This window comes from Ranitomeya imitator, chromosome 8, assembly GCF_032444005.1.
Source record: "Ranitomeya imitator isolate aRanImi1 chromosome 8, aRanImi1.pri, whole genome shotgun sequence".
Classification (NCBI taxonomy): domain Eukaryota; kingdom Metazoa; phylum Chordata; class Amphibia; order Anura; family Dendrobatidae; genus Ranitomeya; species Ranitomeya imitator.
This window is the reverse complement of record NC_091289.1, coordinates 176,214,199-176,235,181: the sequence shown is the minus strand read 5'-3', so window position 1 is coordinate 176,235,181 and position 20,983 is coordinate 176,214,199. Positions and strand designations below refer to the sequence as shown.

Sequence of the window (20,983 nt, the reverse complement as noted above, 5' to 3'; positions counted from 1 at the left end):
AGGTATATACCATAGAAGAACGATCAAATTAAATAAATAACAAAATTGCAACACGAATAAACACAAATAAAACTAAAAACGTTAATTTTAAAAAATAAACACACAATAAGTATTAAAAACACCTTTAAAAGCCCGACCCAGAGACAACAGTTATAGAAAGGAATTAAAGCCAAAACTTTCATTCAAATCGTGTGGGGTAATGGTGCCCAGCCGATATATCCATTTGCTCTCGAGTTGAGCTCAGGATTTGCCAAGATCTCCTCCACATATCCCGAGGTTGATCTGGTCAATCCCTTTGAAGATAAGGTCTCTTGGATTGGAATCATGGCAGGTTTTAAAATGGCGGGGCAGAGTTTTTAAAAGGGAGGGATCATCAATTGTTTTAGATGTCGCAGATGTGTTCCCGTACCCTAATTTTAAGCTCATGTGTGGTAAGTCCAACGAATGTCAAATTGCAGGAACACGTGGCATAATATATCACTCCCTGGGAAGAACATGTCAGATGTTTTCTGATGACAAATTTTCTTGATCCATATTACAAAAGGGGAAGGATTTTCTCATATTCCCACAAGCTTTGCATAAACCACAAGGAAAAAAGCCTTGTCATAAGGGTCTACTTAAAGATTCTGGGGTAGGACCATAGTGACTATGTACTAGTAGATCTCTCAGATTGCGGCTTCTTTTTGCTACCAGGGAGGGGTGTGATGGTAAAATTTTACGTAGAGTGGGGTCCATCATAAGGATATTCCAATACTTTTTTAACACTTGTCTGTTATCCCACTGGTTATTAAAGGTAGAGATAAATCTTACCTGGTTGTCAATCTCATCGCCATTCTTAGGGGCTGGATAGATTAGTTGTACCCTTGGTATATTTTTGGCCCTCCTGAATCCCTGTTTAATAATTAGTTACGATTAGCCACGATTGATAAACCTTTTTGCCATGTCTGCTGCTTGAATCTCGAAATCCTGATTTTCCGAACAAATCCGCTTGGCCCTCAGAAATTGGCCAGTAGGGATGCCCTTAATGTTAGCAGTTGGATGAGATGATGTGGCGTGTAGAAGTGAGTGAGTGGCCGTAAGTTTTCTATATAGATTGGTATTATTGATCATACCTTCAGCCGATATACTTATTTTGAAATCGAGAAACTCAAGTTCTCTCCCAAATTTGTAGGTTAAATTAATGTTGAGATTGTTTTGATTGAGTTTGACCATCAGAGAGTGAAGGGTGTCCACTGTGCCTTCCCACACAAACCAAACATCCTCAATATATCTCATCCATCCCTGTACCAGTTATATTTCGCTAATGGCATCCACTTGGAAAATTTCCCTTTTTCCATGACCCCAGAAAAAGGTTGGCATAAGATGGGGCACAAGAGGCCCCCATGGCTGTACTCTTTGTCTGGTGATAAGTATGTTTGTTGAAAGTAAAAAATATGTTTCAAAACAAACTCTAGAAGAATTCAAATCAAATCAGTAAGGATGGGCTCAAGGTTGCTCATCCTCAGGGACCATGCAGCTGGTTTTAAGCCATCTTCATGTCTGATGGAGGTGTAAAGTGCCTCTACATCAGCCCTGAGCATTATCATATGATCTTCTCAATAAAGATGATTTAATCTTGGCAAGGCAACTGTTGTGTCTTGCATATATGAAAGAAGGGTGAACACCCACCTACTAAAGTCATCCTATCAGCACCCGGCACTTTGATATTTATTCCTCCCCAACACCTACTAACCTGTCACGCCCCTGGAAGTAGCAACCTTTGCGAAACGGCGCTCGTCGGGCAAGGGGACCCCTAGCAGCAGCTGCTCTCACGGCACATTTTTGCAGCACCAGTCTCTCAGCAGGTATTGTACTGAGGATTTTGAACCTCCCTATTAATTTTTGTACTTAATATACCTGCCTATTTTCTGTGATTCACTGGTGTATGTGACATGTAGCAATTGGAATAAATGGCGCTATAAAAATGTATAATAATAATAATAATTAGCCCCTATAGCAAAAATAGTTCCAAATTGAGAGCATTTCATTGCCTTTAACTCTTTAGGCTCCTGTTCTATCCATGGATTTATAGGCAGCTTTTACTTGCACTTGCATTTGTGTATTCAGCACTATATGGCAATATTTGTCAGCTGAACCATTTTCCACCATCCGTCCTCCCTTGTCCTTCTTTCTGCCATCTCCTGGATTTAAACAATGTATGTGAGCCACAACTGTTCTTCTATAGGATATAGCTCCAAATTGCGGTACATTCTATTGCCTTTAACACTTTAGGCTCCTGTTCTAACCATGGATTTATAGGCAGTTTTTACTTGCACTTGCATTTGTGTATTCAGCACTATATGGCAATATTTGTCAGCTGAACCATTTTCCACCATCCGTCCTCCCTTGTCCTTCTTTCTGCCATCTCCTGGATTTAAACAATGTATGTGAGCCACAACTGTTCTTCTATAGGATATAGCTCCAAATTGCGGTACATTCTATTGCCTTTAACACTTTAGGCTCCTGTTCTAACCATGGATTTATAGGCAGTTTTTACTTGCACTTGCATTTGTGTATTCAGCACTATATGGCAATATTTGTCAGCTGAACCATTTTCTACCATCCCCCCCTTCCCCCTCCTTTTTTTCCTGCCATCTCTTTGGATTTAAAGACTATATGTGAGCCTAATTGTTTTTTTTTTTTGTTTTTGTTTTTTATAGGGGCGCTTTAAATTACATTCTACTTTACTGTGCACTTTATTACCTGCTGCTGCTACTGCTCCCCATTTGTTTAGAGGCTTTACTCTTCCCTGTCTTTTTAACTATATTTTTTTTTTTATCTTTGTTAGTCAATAAAGTATTTTGTTTAATTTTACTACTGTGTTTCTTCTCACTTATTATCTACATGGCCCCCACCATAGTAGATGATGTTCATAATGCCTTGTTGAAGCGCTCCTTAACCGCCTTCTAACTAGGACTATGGGAAGAACAACAGATCCCAGGAGCAGGATCAGAGCTCTCTGTCCAGTAAAGCGCAATGATGGGAACAACTAAGATCCTGCGCAGAACCCTCAAACTCCCAGGCCTCTGGTAGAGGACCCGAGAATGAGAAAGGACAACAAAGACCAACCCCACTGGGGGTGAGAAGGAAGTTTTTATATATATATATATATATATATATATAGGGTTTTTTTAGTTTTTTTTTCTTAAATGGATGCATTTTGGGCTAAAAATCATTTTTGCAATTGGGTTTCATTAAAAATGTTGCTCAGTTTGCCCACTGTCTATTGCTGGTTGCAAAATGCGTTAACTGAGTTTGCATTTCCATTATCTATGTTTTTCTGAGCTCCTCACAGCTGATTTACGCCCATATGGAAGTTAAGCTGAACGTTGTAGATATATACTGAGAAGGGGTAAGAAAAGAGTCATGAAACCTATCCCCGCAACAAGCTCACTGATGGAAGCTCAGTTGACTCATTCTGCATCCAGCAAGTAAACATGTTTGAAAATAAAATAAAAACACCTATACTATACCCCACGGGCCACGACCAATCAGCGCTGTCGTCACTGTCTTCGCCTTCGGACAAATCGAAGATCAAGAAGAAGTCAGAGAGAAGCCGCTGCCCTGGCTACATCCCTAGGAGGGGATGATGACTTGCTGCATCCGCTCTGGTGTAAACTTTCTGTTCGTCTCGTTGTGATTATATTAATTGTTGGCTATAATTACAGTTTTTTAACCTTCTGATGACAGATTTATTTGTGTTGGAGCACAAATTCTGGTGCATTGCTTCGCTCTTAGTTATTTCTCTAGGTTTAAACACTAATAAATAATCTACTTTACCAATCATTGCCATGTCTCACCTTCATGTTCAAGAAATTTCACACATCCTGCTTGTCCATGGATACTATTTAACTAAATCACACTGCTGGTGCCTTAAAGGGAATCTGTCACCAGCTTTTTTCTACCTAATTTGAGAGCAGCATGATGTAGAGACAGAGACTCTGATTCCGGCGATGTGTCACTTACTGGGCTTCTTGCTGCAGTTTTGATAAAATCACAGTTTTATCAGCAGGATATTATCACTAGAGGACGAATAAGCCAGGTAGTCAATAGTATGCATGAGCTATATACAACCCCGCCTCCAACACTGATTGGCAGCTCTCTGATTATGCAGAGTGTACACAGAAAACAGCCAATCAGTGGTGTGGGTGGAGTTATACAGAGCTCAGCATTCAGAGAACTGGTAGATCTGCAGCAGAGAAAACAGTGATTTTATCACAACTGCATCAAGCAGCCCAATAAGTGATACATCCCTGGAATCAGGATCTCTGCCTCTACATTATGTTGCTCTCAGACGGTGTAGCAAAAATCTGCTGATAGATTCCCTTTAAGAGAGCTATATAAGAGTACCTTAGGGGGTAAAGGGAGATGTGGAGGGGAAACTCCTATTAATTTGGTATCATCATCAGCTTCTTTTTTTCCATTGACTGTATTATATTTTCCTGTGCTGCTGTTCTTACCCTATTTCTCTGCAGAATAAAGGATTAATATGCTGTTGGACAGGGAACAAAATATTAATTGCAAGAGTTATTAATTGCATTTTTTATTTGGTTACTTTTCCTGACAGTTAGACGCTGATTATATACGTCTTACACATGGTACCAACTATGTGACGTCATATACCGGGTGCCTCTGAGCCTGCTCCATAGACGGTCAGTGCCGGCTGTTATATCGAGTGTTCTACTGATTGTCATCAATTGTTTATGCCAAATCAATAATTGTTAGGCAGCCGTCAGCAGGTTGATAAACTCGGTTAGTCATTAACATCTAGTTAGTAATCAATGTGTAGATAAGTTATTCTTCATCTGAAGGAGATGCATTTGTCACTTCAGCAGGAACCATGGACAATACCACCGAGGCCCCATCTCCAGGTCCTAAATATGCCACCTTCGAGACTCCTGATATTATCGTTGTTGTCCTTTATTTTGTGTTTGTCCTTGCAGTTGGAATATGGGTAAGTCCATGTTGTCTATTATACATTATGGGTCCGGCTAAGACCCATTCACTAACACTAGACTTGAGTCCATGGTTTGGACATCATCAAAACCAAATTTTGCAGTTCTCTCACGTCAGAGATGCCCCTTTTGTTGATCTGCAGCTGCAATATCTAGAGCTGTCCCTTTGGACCCCGACTTTCTTTGGAAAATTTTGAAGGGTAACAGATCATGGATACTAGAGTTCTGCAGATGGGACATTTATCCAGAGATTTATTCTCAGTGACCCAAATTAGGGAAAAATTAGAGAAAAAAATTTCTCCCAACGTCATAAAAATAATGGTAATTGGCAATTGCTTTATGGGGCTTTTCCGTTTCTCCAGATGAAGATGGTTAGATTAAGCCCTGGCTCAGATGGGCGCTTTTCACGATTCGTGTTTGGACCACAACTTCTGGACTGACCATGGGTCTCTCGACCTGAACTTACAGTATTATAGACAGATGCAAGGCTGCAACTTCAGGTTTTCGAAACCTGCAGTCAGTCTGGCCATTGTAGTCCATATACAGACCATAAAATATGCCTCTCTGTCCTTGGCCTAAAGTTTGGACTCAATGGACCTGTTTCTTTTTACAACCTCAACAGTTATGGATGTACTTGAGATCATTGCACAATGTGGGTTGTCTACTTGGCTAAAATCCTATTTATCGAGCATGAATATATAACCATTTGGTAAAATTCCCTTTATCTTTCGGAAGATCATTGTCCAGGAGAGCAAGATATTGATCTGTTGAAGATACCAAGGATGTCACATACATTTGCATCCACTGAGCTCGAAACCATTGCTCTTCAGAGAAAATAGAACATAACTTATATGATATGTAAGTTCATTGGCCATATTGGCATTGTTAAGGTCATCAAATCCAGGTTCTTTTGGAAATTGTCCTATGTTATTCAATGTGGCTCGAGGAGAAGCCGAAATTCATAAATGATGCTTCATTGTCCATCCATGCTCATACAAATCCTGAGGTCTAGGTCCATTTGGCCATTTGTACTCAAATCCCCAGCAGATACCAGGTCAGTTCCCCATATTATAGTTGGAAAAAAAAACAAGGTCCATTGGTTTCAACCAAGGAATTGGTTGGAATTGAAATTCACTTTTGGATTTTGTTTTCCCCCTATTGATCTATAAATTTAAAAAAAACATTTCATAAGGGATGAACCGATTTGCCCCCCAAAAATAAAAAAAGTGGTGATCCGATTGGAACAGCAGGATTTAGTATCATCTTGAACATCACAATCTCACATTTGCAGCTTTTATCTATCCAGAATTTATGTTTTTTGTTTGTTTTTTTATTATTATTTTAATGTATTTGACTAGAACTTGGAAGAAAATTTACGGGTCAGTCCATGTGACAGCTAATTTATGGGAACTTGGGGGCTAGGAGAAAAAAAGATCATCTGTCAATGGGTCTTGTCTGATTTTGACGCTCATCTGTAATAAGGGTTCTTGTATGTAAATAAGTGCTTGGATGCAACCCGACAATGAGAAGACAGTGCTAATGAAACAACACTGTGTATTTAACTAGCACAGAAGAAAATCTATTTAAATAAATATATACATGTACAAACAAGGGCGATATTGAGGTTAGCAGTAACAAGATCTATATAATATATTATGACACTATCAGAACACAGCGATCTCTATTCAAAGTTTTTTTTATGTTTACACTGTCCTTATTATCGAGCAGTTAATTGACAGTGGATAGTGATTAGTGATGAGCGAGTATACTCCTTGCTCGGGTGATCTCCGAGTATTTGTGACTGCTCGGAGATTTAGTTTTCCTTGCCGCAGCTGCATGATTTGCAGCTACTAGACAGCATGATTACATGTGGGGATTTCCTAGCAACCAGGCAACCCCCACATGTACTCAGGCTGGCTAGTAGCTGTAAATCATTCAACTGCGTCGACAAAAACGAAATCTCCGAGCACTAACAAATACTCAGAGATCACCTGAGCGTGCTCGGGAAAACCAGAGCAATGAGTACACTCGGTCACCACTAATAGTGATACTTACTATGTTTGCTTTGGCTTAATGGGTGTCACTCTTACGACCAGGCCCATTCCCATCATATACCCCTTAAGCGTCTCCGCTCTCATCACACTGGCCCTTACGGGGGTCGCTGGTATTTCCCACTAGGCCACAAGTCCTAAAGATGTGAGTCACGTGATGCACATTATGCTCGTCACCCTGGACACATCTTCGTCCCTGAAGCATGGGGCCCTTCTTACAATCTGTAGCATACCTCTTCATTGGAAGTAACAGCCGAGACTTCATTAAAGGATGACTGGCGCTTTTCTTTTCTCTGATCAGAATCAGGCCTTGAGTGCGAAGTCTGGGCTTTGGCGCTTGACCATCGAAGTCTGGGCTTTGGGGTTTGACCTGCAAAGTTTGGTTGTCGGGTGCTTGATCTAGGAAGTCAGGACTCCTCTGTGATCAAATCACTCCCAGGAATTTATATTCCCGTGGTGGCCACAAGTCCATCCTGCTGCTTGCGCGTCTTCTTCTTCTTCCATACTGGTGCCAACTTAGTTCCTGCTTCATTATCTTGGCCTTTTATATTTGTTAACTGCATCACAGCTGTCAGCTGACCTGACATCCCTTTCAGTCTCTTCCCTCAGGGAACAATCTCTCCATTTTGCAGTTCCTGATTGTCCAGTCCAACCAGCAAAGGTCGGCACTTAATTGCGAGTGCCGCGAAACGTTGATTAAGTACCCCTTTACAATTTCATCAGTGTTTTGGATCAGATTTTCATGAGTGTTTTGGATCAGATTTTCACGAGTCCTTTCTCAGTGTGGCAGTTTTTACCTTCAAAGTATAGTACAGTATATCACAAAAAATAAGGAAGGGGCTTTCTCCATCGTCTTCTAGAAAACAGTGAAAAATGGACAGCACACGGCTGGCATCCAAGTGCTTTCCAATTTTTTTCACGGTCCCACAGACTTGCATTCGTGAGTTTGATACAAGGCACAGATCAAAATCAGATAAGTCTCTGAGTTTTGGTGAGGACCACTCACTCCGCAAAAATGCACTGATATTTGAACAACTCCACAAATTATAGGTACAAGATCTTTCTGTGAAAAGCATAATAGAACTTGTACGAGAAAAATGTACATCTAATTGAGCCCTAATAATATACTAACCAATTTTTCCATGTTTTTCAGTCTTCCGTCCGTGCAAGTCGCGGAACAGTAGGAGGATATTTCCTGGCTGGTAGGACAATGACCTGGTGGCCTGTAAGGACTGATATGCAGTACCTATAATCATGACCTACATTCATGTCCATGTTTCCTTGATATAATTAATCTGTTAAAGGAGTTGTTACATCTTCTATGTTCAGGAGCACACTCCTTCCTGCCTCTTGACTCCCTGCTTCCCAGCGGGCTGTACGTTCCTGAAGATTGACAGCTGTCACCAGCGGTATGATTGAACAACTGGTCCCAACTGAGCCAGGCTGCAATCACAAACACATAGGCTTCTGAAACATCAGAGAAGCACATGGGCATTAAGGCTAGCCAGATCAGTGCCCGGCCAGCTGCAGACCAGCGCTTGCATTCGCTGCACTCCGGGTGTAGGAGTCCAACTACAGCAAAGGTGGTCAGTAATCTAGGCAATGGGCAATACACAAAGAATTAAAACCCACTCTGTTCTTCAGAATGGAAAGGATTTTTAATCAGACGTCATTTGCAAAGTTGTTTGTTACAAGCACTTTGTAATGGTACCCATTTAAGAGGATGAGACAACCCCTTTAAGTACTTAATTGAATCTTTTTTTATCTGTAAAAAAAGAAAAGGATAAATCTGTTTCTTATTTTCATTTTTTTCTATTTGCTATTGTAAGGAGATGGACATATTGCCATGCTCCCCCTTGAAGACATCAGTGCGGTGTATAATGTGATGTTTAATCTGAATAATCTCCTGGGTCTTGTGTACATAGTGTCATGTGAAGAGTAAGATGTTTGTCTATGTAATATGATAACGTAAGGTATTATAATGTATGGTGATGTGATGCATGAAAGACATAGGTTAGGACTTAGGACATCAGGGCCGGTTTTAGGCAAAGTGGGGCCCTAGGCAAAAGTTTAAAATGGGAGCCCAAATGCTCACATGTTGCACCATCACACAGAAACATTTCAGTTACATTTACATTAGTAATGAGCGAATATACTAGTTACTCGAGATTTCCTGAGCACGCTCGTGTGTTCTCCAAGCATTTTTTAGTGCCTTTCTACACCAACTGAGAAACAATGATGGGCACAGTATGATCACTAATAGATCAATCTGTCAACATACAGTATCATGTTATCAGCAGCACATCTGCAGTTTTCTCCGGGCGATGTGCTGCTGAGAACAATGATTTTTGTTCAGCATAAACAATGCAATCACTCGATGAATAGACACAAAAGAGAATGGTAAAACCAAAAACACTCAGTTTGAAAAAATGTTGCAGTAATCCGCAAGTGCTAGTAAAAGATGTAAAAAACAGGGTATTTGGTTGATACGTTTTTTGCAAAAAATGTATACTAAGCTGCTCTACCAATCTTCACGGTATACCCTTATCAGAGCAGTCCTGACTAATGTATGCAATCCCTATCTGATGTATTTAAAAACCTGATCATCTGTATATAACCTGTGTGAATAGGGTTCAGAGAGGAAAAATCCATGTGTGCATACAGGGTAGAACAGCTTTTGTGCAGATAGCCCAAGAGGAGTGGTGGAACTCCCCAGTCTTGTAGACACAAGAGAACAATTATGGAAACAGGAACACATGGGCTACTTGCACAGTGAACAAGTCTGTATGATCATGTTCACACACCACCAAGAAACCTGAAGACACAAAAGAGAATAGTAAAACCAAATACACTCAGTTTGAAAAAATGTTGCAGTAATCCGCAAGTGCTAGTAAAAGATGTAAAAAACAGGGTATTTGGTTGATACGTTTTTTGCAAAAAATGTATACTAAGCTGCTCTACCAATCTTCACGGTATACCCTTATCAGAGCAGTCCTAACTAATGTATGCAATCCCTATCTGATGTATTTAAAAACCTGATCATCTGTATATAACCTGTGTGAACAGGGTTCAGAGAGGAAAAATCCATGTGTGCATACAGGGTAGAACAGCTTTTGTGCAGATAGCCCAAGAGGAGTGGTGGAACTCCCCAGTCTTGTAGACACAAGAGAACAATTATGGAAACAGGAACACATGGGCTACTTGCACAGTGAACAAGTCTGTATGATCATGTTCACACACCACCAAGAAACCTGAAGACACAAAAGAGAATAGTAAAACCAAAAACACTCAGTTTGAAAAAATGTTGCAGTAATCCGCAAGTGCTAGTAAAAGATGTAAAAAACAGGGTATTTGGTTGATACGTTTTTTGCAAAAAATGTATACTAAGCTGCTCTACCAATCTTCACGGTATACCCTTATCAGAGCAGTCCTAACTAATGTATGCAATCCCTATCTGATGATTACTGCAACATTTTTTCAAACTGAGTGTTTTTGGTTTTACTATTCTCTTTTGTGTCTTCAGGTTTCTTGGTGGTGTGTGAACATGATCATACAGACTTGTTCACTGTGCAAGTAGCCCATGTGTTCCTGTTTCCACTCGATGAATAGGCAGCATTTTGCTTGTTTAGTATAATGCACCCCATAGTCCTCCATATAGTATAATACACCCCACAGTCCTCCATATAGTATAACGCGCACCACAGTCCTCCATATTGTACAAGGCACACCTCATAGTCCTCCATATAACATAATGTGCTGCATAGTCTTCCATATAGTATAATACAATCCCCATAGTCCTCCATATAGTATAATACACTCCCCATAGTCCTCCATATAGTATAATACACTCCCCATAGTTATCCAGAAAGTATAATACATTTCCCACAGTCCTCCATATAGTATATTACCTTCCCCATAGTCCTCCATACCTTTTAGTACACTCCCCATAGTCCTCCATATAGTATAATACACATTCCCATAGTCCTCTATAAAATATAATACACTCCCCATAGTCCTCCATATAGTATAATACACATTCCCATAGTCCTCTATAAAATATAATACACTCCACATAGTCCTCTATATAGTATAATACACTCCCCATAGTCCTCCATACAGCACAATACATTCCCCATAGTCCTCTGTATAATATAATGTGCCACATAGTCCTCCATATAGTATAATGTACGCCACAGTCCCCATATTGTATAATGCACACCCTATAGTCCTCCATATAATATAATGTGCCACATAGTCCTCTAAATAGTATAATACACTCCTTATAGTCCTCCACATAGTATAAGACACTCCCCGTAGTCCTCTATATAGTATAATACATTTCCCATAATCATCCATATAGTATAATTCACTCCCCATAGTCCCCCATATAGTATAAAAAACTTCCTATAGTCCTCCATAGAGTATAATACACTCCCCATAGTCTTTCATATAGTATAATACACTCCTCATAGTCCTCCATAAAGTATAATACACTCCCCATAGTCCTCCATATAGTATAAAACACTTCCTATAGTTCTCCATAGAGTATAATACACTCCCCACCCCATAGTCCTTCATATAGTATAATACACTCCTCAGAGTCCTCCATATAGTATAATGCGCCCCCATAGTCCTCCATGTAGTACAATGCACTTACCATAGTATAATGCACCCCATAGTTCTTCATATAGTATAATGTATTCCTCATAGTCCTCGATACAGTATAATGCAGGTCCCATATAGTACAATGCACTGCCCATAGTCTAATAGAGTACAATGCAGCCATCCCATAGGGCATAAAGCAGCCACCCCATAGAGTATGATGCAGCCACCCCATAGAGCATAAAGCAGTCACCCCACAGAATATAATGCAGCCCCCTTATAGAGTATAATGCAGTTTTAGGCCTGTGATTACTGCAGTACCCAACCTCACAAATGTAATGTCCATTTGCTTCCAAGTGTAGAGCTAAAGCTCAGTCTGAGTCACTTGAATTAGATGAAACTGCAGTACCATAAACAGCCATATTGGCATCCACAGCGCTGTGTTGGCTACTGCAATGAATGGGGTCATGACTCCTACTTTCAGAAGATCATAGGTATCACTTATTATCAGCTTCTCCCAAAATTCTTAAACTATACTCAATATATCGAAGCTTGATAACCAGCTGCCATTTGGATACCAATTCCATTAAATCTTCCAAATCCTTATAACCTTATCCTTATTCTTACAGATCGGAGCATCTTTAATGTCCAGCAATGTCGGCAGTGGTCTCTTCGTTGGGATGGCGGGATCTGGTGCTGCGGGAGGTTTGGCAGTCGGAGGTTTTGAGTGGAATGTAAGAAAACATTACTGTACTAAAAACAGATAAAAGAGAATCAGTCATTAGATGTCACAACAGAAACTGCATATTGTATTGTGTTCTTCAATCTGATGAAGCTGGTATACTTCCTTTGAAAATCCATGTTAGTATGGATGTGCAATCGTTTTAAAAGGTTTCTTGAATTTTATGAAAGGGGATATCTGGGATTTTGTGAAAAACAAAAAATGTGCCTAAGCACTGACAGACAGGTAGGTGCTACCTATCTGCCTGTTGTGCCTGGCGCCATTCTTCATTGGCACAGAGTCCGCTCCTGCCGGTGATTTGGCTGCCTCTGCTGACGTCACATCGACAGAGTGGAGGCTTCTTTTCCGCCATGCTCTGTTGACAGGGCGAGGCTTCTGATGTAATTCCGACTGACAGCCAGATTCCCGCTGCCTAACTGGGGGAGCAGACTGTCAATCAGAATTACATCGGATGTCACACCCCGTCGACAGAGCAGGTCAGAAAAGAAGCCGACATTCTGTCGACATGGCGTCAGGTAAAAACTACCTGATTGTTAGTGATTGGGCACATTTTTGTTTTTCACAAAGTCCCAGATATCCCCTTTAAGATGCTCAATTTCATATCAGGACTATACAGTTATTCTGAAATGCACACAGACTTTATTGGGTCTAGGAAATGTATGCAATGTATGCAGTATGAATTGTGAAACGTGCTGACAGATCCACTTTAAGTTTGGGATTTGTTTTTCTAATTTAAAGGGTTATTCCAAAGTTAATATTAATGCTTGTAAAAACAAAGAGAACTTTGCAAGTTACTTGTAATTGAAAATCCACTTTTCAAGGAATTTTAAATTTTATTGTTAACAGCTCGGTGCAATTGGTCACCTCTGCAGTCTAGAAGTGGTAGTCAAACATGTGCAGTGCTTACAAACTCCTTGCAATAGAGCTTGTAAGTGATGCTCTGAAGATGAGCAGCTCACTAGAGGGAATTGTCGGCCAGCTTCAGTGCAACTTCAGTTTTCAGAAGCTACAGAGGAAAAGCTGCATCACAGAGCATTATCAGAGCACTATCAGGGGGTGCGCAGATCAGCCCGGCAGCATGAGACTGTCGCAGGTCCAAACTATCAATCAAGCTGGAGCACACCGCTCCCAGCAAAGGAGGAAGCCAGGAGGCTGTGGAACAATGTGTTCCTAAAAAACTAAAGGCTGACTTAGGAGGCAAGAAAGCAATCAAATATAAATGGATTTTTAAGACCAAGTATGACTCTGAAGGCAAGCTTCACAGATGTAAAGCAAGATTAGTCACAAAAGAATATCTGCAACAGGAGATCTGAAACTCACAGGCTATGTGGATGCATACTGGGCTGGTGACTTATAAATAAACTCATAAATCGACAAGCGGCTATTTGTTCAAGCTTGGAAAAAGTTAAATTTCTTGGTCTAGCAGAAAGCAGGTGTCTGTAGCCTTGTCATCTACAGAAGCAGAGTATGTGTCTGCAGCCCACGCAAGTTAAGACTTCATTTGTTTAAACCAATTGTTAGGCGATGTTGGGAAGCCATTAACTCAACTGACAGAGATTTATGAAGATAACTGCAGCGCCCCAGGGTCCTGGTCATCGCAGTGGTATTGCTTTCCACTCGGGGAGAGAGATGCTGCTTTTGGAGTCAAAGAAGGATAACTGCATCCAGGTATCACAAACATGCAACAAGTTCACACTCCAGACCAGAAGGGGGAGCTCTACGCCTGTTTTAGGTGAACTCCCCTATGAGAGCATCCTGATCTGGAGGGAAAGGGTTCAGTTCCTGTCAGAAAGACAGAGGGAAAGGGAGCAGAGGAGCCGTGTAGCCTGAAGTGCTACAGCTCCTGGGAAGAGACATTGAAAGGCAGAACTGTATTGCAGCGAGCGTGCAAGGGAAGTCGAAGCAAAGCAGAGTATACCAGAAGGGGACCAGCGCTGCACAGGCTGCCTCCTTCTGAGGTGCAGAATCCCGGTAGCTGGAACACCGAGGGAGTAAGGACCTTTATGCTTTACTCCAGAGACCGGCAGGACAGCTAATTGCAAGTTAACTGTCCGCACCTACACCCAGGAGGCACGGTGGCATCCCTCAGAGGCCAGGGTATGCTAGAGTCCCTACAAACAGCCTCAAGCCACAAGTCATATGGGTTTTGTCCTATCCGACTACGGGGGACAGAGAGAGAGAGACACCACATCTGTGAGACCCTTATGTGAAGCCATAGGCAGTAAGAGACTACAACACTATAGCAAAAGGGAAGGCTACTGATTTCCACCTGGACAAGGGGACTCTGGACTTGCCTCCAAACCGGCCGGACTCTGCCTGCCCTGTGATCTGGTTCCCTGGACTGTGGATGCTGTAGTCTTCAGTAAAGGTAAAGAGACTGCAACCTGGTGTTCTCGTTCTTCTCTGCGCCTCTCACCATCCACCATCTACACACCGGGAAGCCCTGAGGATACACTTCACCTGTGGGAAGGTATACTATCTAGCTGCCATAACTTCACCCAAGCGGACACCTTAAAGCAGCGTTGGTTACCCTGACCGAATACCACAGGTGGCGTCACAAACACAAACTCTATCCCTTTAAATACCTTTCCCTTTTACACGGACGTTCCAGGGCCACGGACCAGGTCAGCCACCGTGACATCCCCCTGTGAACCGCAGGACCCCGTACGAGTACCCCACAGCCCCATGGGGGCGATCCACAACCAAGAATGCATTAAACTTTCATGCAGTGAGAAGATCAAAGTGAGAAGAGAACACATTCATGTTAGACATCATAATCTGTGTGATTTGATAGAATGTGACACTATTGAAATTATTTATTACAAGACTGATAGCTGATGTTATGACAAAGCCACTCCCAAGAGCCAAGTATGAAGAATTCAGAACCTTTATGGGACAAACATGATAATTAGTTGTTGAGTGGGGGTGTTGAAATAATGCTTATTATTTACTGTTTACCACTATTTAATAGTGCATGAGTTTCTGTCTCCAGCAAATGTGTTATATTGCCAGTAAAGCATTGTTTAAAAAAAAACTCAGGAAGTTCCTGTTCACTGAGTGTGTAGATGGAGTACAGTTTACTATCACTTTGCAAACTGACAGACAAGATCCTAAGGGTACCGTCACACAGTCCCATTTCGATCGCTACGACGGTACGATTCGTGACGTTCCAGCGATATCCATACGATATCGCTGTGTCTGACACGCAGCAGCGATCAGGGATCCTGCTGAGAATCGTACGTCGTAGCAGATCGTATGGAACATTCTTTTGTCTCTGGATCTCCCGCTGTCATCGCTAGATCGGTGTGTGTGACACCGATCTAGCGATGCGTTCGCTTGTAACCAGGGTAAACATCGGGTTACTAAGCGCAGGGCCGCGCTTAGTAACCCGATGTTTACCCTGGTTACAAGCGTAAATGTAAAAAAAAAAAAACAGCACATACTTACATTCTGGTGTCCGTCAGGTCCCTTGCCGTCTGCTTCCCTCTGCTTCCCGCACTCACTGACTGCCGGCCGTAAAGTGAAAGCAGAGCACAGCGGTGACGTGTGCTGTGCTTTCACTTTACGGCCGGCAGTCAGTGAGTGCGGGAAGCAGAGGGAAGCAGACGGCAAGGGACCTGACGGACACCAGAATGTAAGTATGTGCTGTTTGATTTTTTTTACGCTGGTAACCAGGGTAAACATCGGGTTACTAAGCGCGGTCCTGCGCTTAGTAACCCGATGTTTACCCTGGTTACTTGGGGACCTCGGCATCGTTGGTCGCTGGAGAGCGGTCTGTGTGACAGCTCCCCAGCGACCACACTACGATTTACCTACGATCACGGCCAGGTCGTATCGCTGGTCGTGATCGTAGGTAAATCGTATAGTGTGACGGTACCCTAAGATCCTAAGCTATAAGATCTACCAGTTGTAAGCTGTGTTTGTTCCTGAATAAATATATATTCACTGTTGAATGGCTGGACAGTGCAGAGATTAATCCACTGCCGACACACAGACAACATCTAATTAATAAATCATCACATGGGCTATCTTAGGTGGTCAATCATAAAATGAATGGCAAAGGCCCTTTAGGAATATTAGGAAACTCCATGTGATTTGCAAACAATATGCAATAAATCATTCATAGTGTTTTAATGCTACTATTTTGTGTAAGGCATCTTGGGTGCTGGTGGCCCTTGGATGGATCTTTGTACCTGTATACCTTGCCGCTGGAGTAGTCACTATGCCTGAGTACTTGGAAAAACGTTTTGGTGGTCGCCGAATTCGGATTTACATGTCCGTCCTATCACTCATCCTCTATATCGTCACTAAAATATCGGTAAGTTTACTGCTTCCTGGAAAGATCCCTTTTGATTGGTGAAACTAAGACTCTGTTCATACATTGCATTTTTTTACAGTTTTTTTTTTTTACAGTTTTTTTAATGCAAAATGCCAGCAAAATCTATGAGACTTCAGAAATCTCATGCGCACCCTTGACTGAATTGGAAAACTGCGGTATTTAAAAAAAAATCTGCAGCATGTCAATTCTTAAAGCATTTTTGCAGCATTTTTTTTCACCAACAGAAAGTTGTGAAAAACGTAAAAATGCTGCTGCTGCAAAAAAAACGCAGCCACGTTTTACGCACTATTTTCCCTACATTTTTAAAGCGTTTTTGGTGACTAAAATTAACTTTAACTCCAGAATAAAGCACAGCAAAAACACTGCGTATATATATAGCCTTGCTCTTTAATTTCTTATTCTGGTATTATTTTCAGAAATATTAATAATACCATTAATTAACCCTTTCCGATCCAAACGACTAGGTAGTTCTGAAGCCTCTGTCACTCCAGCTCTATTGTTCACCCTCCTCCTACTTAACTGTTGGCTTTTTTGCCTGAAGTCACACAGCATAGAGGCTGTAGGTGAAGCAGGAGACCGAAATGAGCGGGAAATAGAACTGGAGTGACGGAGGCTTCAGATCTACATATATTTATCTGCATATCATTTTTATATCTCATTTGCATATTAATTCAAATGCTGATTTCTCATTAACGGAGGAATGAATAGTCTCTAGCACTTCCGTCCAGTTTGGACAGAACGTAACTGATGCAGCCAATCAACTTACGTGATCTGCTGGAAGCCATGGGGCGTCAGGGTCGAATATATTTTTTTATTATTTTATATTAGGAACTCCATGAATTTACTTTTAAACTGAGTAATATTAATGGGAAAACCCCATCAAGTAATAAATCTGCCTTTTTTTAAAGTCAATAATGATTTCCTACTTCTACAAGTGAAATATTGTGACACTGTCCTGTAGTATAAGAAATGCAGGATACATTTTGTATTGCGCCTTTATTAATTGATGGCAACGTTAATGTTTCTTTTTTTCTGTTTTTCTCTTTTTTTTTTTTTGTTTCAGACAGATATTTATTCCGGAGCTCTTTTCATCCAGGTCTCTCTGGGTTGGAACATTTACCTAGCCACAGTTATATTACTAGTAGTCACAGCCATTTACACGGTCGCCGGTAACTACGTTCATTATGGATCTTTTCTATATCACTACTGGGTTTACGGTCGGAAAAAAAAAATGATGGTAGAATTGCTGTTTTTGTTCACCCTGCTTCAAACGAAAAAAGGAATAAAAAGCAATCAGAGAGTTGCATGCGCTCCTCCAAAATCACTGCAAAAAAAAAAAAATCACGTCTTGTTCAGCAATACAATAAATACAGTACATAGCTCAGCTGATGAAAAAAATACAAAAGTTGTGTCTCTTAACACATTGAGGCACAAAAATAAAAGTTTTTTTAAGGGTTTTATTTTGTAAAAAGTGGTAAAATACCTAAATTTTACATTGCCATATCCATACGAAGCAGCAGTATAACATTAACATATCATTATTATCACACCATAAAACTAAAAAATAATGGCAAACTTTATGTTTTTTATTGCTTTACCCTGCAAGAAAGTAAAAAAGTTTTATAGTAGTGGTGTTAACAATGGATATACGGTAACTTTTTTTCATTATAAAAACAAAACAAAACAAAACAGGTTATATCAGGTCATAAAAAATAACTATAGTGTATTCAAAGGGTTAATAAAAAAAAAAAGGAAACCACAGGCAACCTGTGGAGTGTTGGCGTTTTATCATGGCGTAATAATCAGACAAATGCACTTTGTCCAAACTGTCATGATAGGAGCGGAGGCGCAGACAAACAATGTCTCACATCACGGACAGGGATGGTGCCGTGATTCCTGCTCTGATGATCGAAAAACGTGATGTTTGCACTGAGGACGTCACAATACGGGGACAGTCAGCGCCAATGATGTGGAATCAAGTCGTCACGTGCACGGGTCTAACAGACCATAAGAAAAACCACAAGAATAATTTAAAAAAAAAATTTGATTATTCTATAGCTTTTATATAGTCTATAGCTTTGTTTACGCGTTGCGTTTTTTATTCAAATCAAAGCTGCTTTTTACAGTAAAAGCTGCGAGATTTCCGAAATCTGGTATATTTTTGGAAAACATGCTTTTTAAAAAAATATGCAGTATGTCAATTCTCTCAGCGTTTTTGCAGCATTTTTTTTTTACTCATAGGAAGCAATGATAGAATGTAAAAAAACGCTGCAAAAAAAAAAAAATGCAACCGCACGTTTTTGCCGCTTTTTTGGTGAATAGAACTAATGTAATTAAAGGGGTTGTCTGGTCCAAATAGATACGTCTGCAGACACTCTGGAACACAGTGCAGGAGAGGGGCCTGCGCCGCTCCTGGCACTTTAACCCCCTAAATACTGCACTCGCTAATGATTGCAGCCTACAGCAGGCATGCGGAGGGAGAAAGCCCCTCTGCACTCCAACCGGCACCCCCGCTGGGTGCGAAAAATGTTTGTTGCATGTTTTCACTTTCTCGTTTCTTTTTGGGTGTGAAAAAAAAACTCTACAGAAAAGCTGAAAAAAGTTTTAAAAAATGCAAAAAGAATCGTGTGCATGAAATTTTTTGCTTTTTCAGGTACTGTAAAAAAAGCAGCATTTAAGGTAATTTTAATTTGCAAAAAAATCGTACAGAAAGAAATGCTGCATGTGAACATAGCCTTAAGGTGAAATATGCTATGTTACATTCAATAGGTGGACTCGCCGCCGTCATCTACACTGACACCCTGCAAACTGTCATCATGGTGGTGGGAGCCTTCATCCTCATGTTTATATGTAAGTCTTCCATCATTTTCTGTCTTCGTATTCTAAGCATTATTTTAAGGCCGCGTTCACACGTTCAGTATTTGGTCAGTCTTTTACATCGGTATTTATAAGTCAAAATCAGGAGGAAAAGTATAATAGAAACACGTCACCACTTCTGTATTTATCACCCACTCCTGGTTTTAGCTCAGAAATATTGATGTAAAATACTGACCGAACACTGAACATGTGAACTTGGCCTAAAAGGGCTAAATTATGGTGAGTACATACTGACCACAGGCCTCATGCCTTATATTTGCATTAATTTTACAGCTTTTAATGAAATTGGCTGGTACCCAGGACTGGAAGAGAAATACATGCAAGCCATTCCAAAAGTAATAGTACCCAACACGACATGTCACCTGCCCCGCAGTGACGCCTTCCACATGTTTCGTGACCCGCTCACTGGAGACTTGCCCTGGCCCGGACTCATATTTGGCCTGACAATATTGGCCACTTGGGTTTGGTGTACAGACCAGGTGAGTCAAAAAGCACAGCTTCCCCCCCCCAAAAAAAAAATATCTGAAATTAAAAATGTAACTTTGCGATTATTACACCATAAGAGTTTATGACTTTTTAGAATAAGGAAAAAAAATTCTTGGTGAATTTATACTCCCTCTATTTTCATCCAATTTTCTTCCATGTAATAGATTATATGATAGACAATTTGCATATCAGATTAATTATAAATTATGTCGTTGTCTCTGAAATCGCACTGCAAAACGCCGGCCACTAGGTGCCTCACTTTGGTGGAACTTGCTGTCCACTGCCTGTTGTCGAGTGTAATCAGTATCTAGCAGCAGAGAAGCCGAGGCAAATTCAGCAAACGGAGGAGAGTTTTTGTCTCTCTCCTCCTGATTTTCTGTGCATCGCCTTGGATATGGTCAATTATTGCAGGTCTGGCAAGCTAATAGACATTGGTAGGATCCATGCATGCTGGGAAGTGAAATGAAAGGGAAGTTCCAGCACTTAAAGTGCTGATAGGAGAGTACACCAGTCTCGTCAAGTCTAAAAGATCTGTTTACTAGTGTGCAAAGTTTATATTGTAAAACCAGGTGATGGATCTACTTTATTGATCACAGTTTACAGGATGGATCCCTATTAATGACTACGGGAAATATATTTTCAGGTTATTGTGCAGAGGTCTCTGTCCGCCAAGAATTTATCGCATGCCAAAGGGGGCTCTATTGTTGGGGGATACTTGAAAATCCTGCCCACGTTTTTCGTGGTACTTCCTGGAATGATCAGCAGGGCATTATATCCAGGTGAGGTTACTGTTACCATCCTTTGTCTTTACAGACCTTATATAAGTTTTTCATTATTTGATATCTTGTTAACCCTTCAGGACACGACCAATTCTCATTTTTGCACTTTCCTC

General features: G+C 40.9%; 1 protein-coding gene across 2 annotated transcripts in view; it reads left to right on the top strand.

The window, feature by feature from the left end:
* The first annotated feature begins 1,756 nt into the window (after positions 1-1,756).
* The window catches only part of SLC5A9 (solute carrier family 5 member 9), a 30,293-nt gene continuing 11,066 nt past the window's right edge, over positions 1,757-20,983 (top strand). The window contains exons 1-9 of one of the 2 annotated variants that reach the window (XM_069737957.1): positions 1,757-1,844; positions 4,872-4,993; positions 8,199-8,270; positions 12,277-12,381; positions 16,543-16,707; positions 17,792-17,897; positions 19,498-19,578; positions 19,879-20,084; positions 20,735-20,870. In XM_069737957.1, the coding sequence (XP_069594058.1) occupies positions 4,880-4,993; positions 8,199-8,270; positions 12,277-12,381; positions 16,543-16,707; positions 17,792-17,897; positions 19,498-19,578; positions 19,879-20,084; positions 20,735-20,870 (985 nt within the window). In that variant the 5' untranslated portion in view covers positions 1,757-1,844; positions 4,872-4,879. The remainder of the gene's footprint in view (positions 1,845-4,871; positions 4,994-8,198; positions 8,271-12,276; positions 12,382-16,542; positions 16,708-17,791; positions 17,898-19,497; positions 19,579-19,878; positions 20,085-20,734; positions 20,871-20,983) is intronic. The other variant, XM_069737958.1, reaches the window with a different exon arrangement.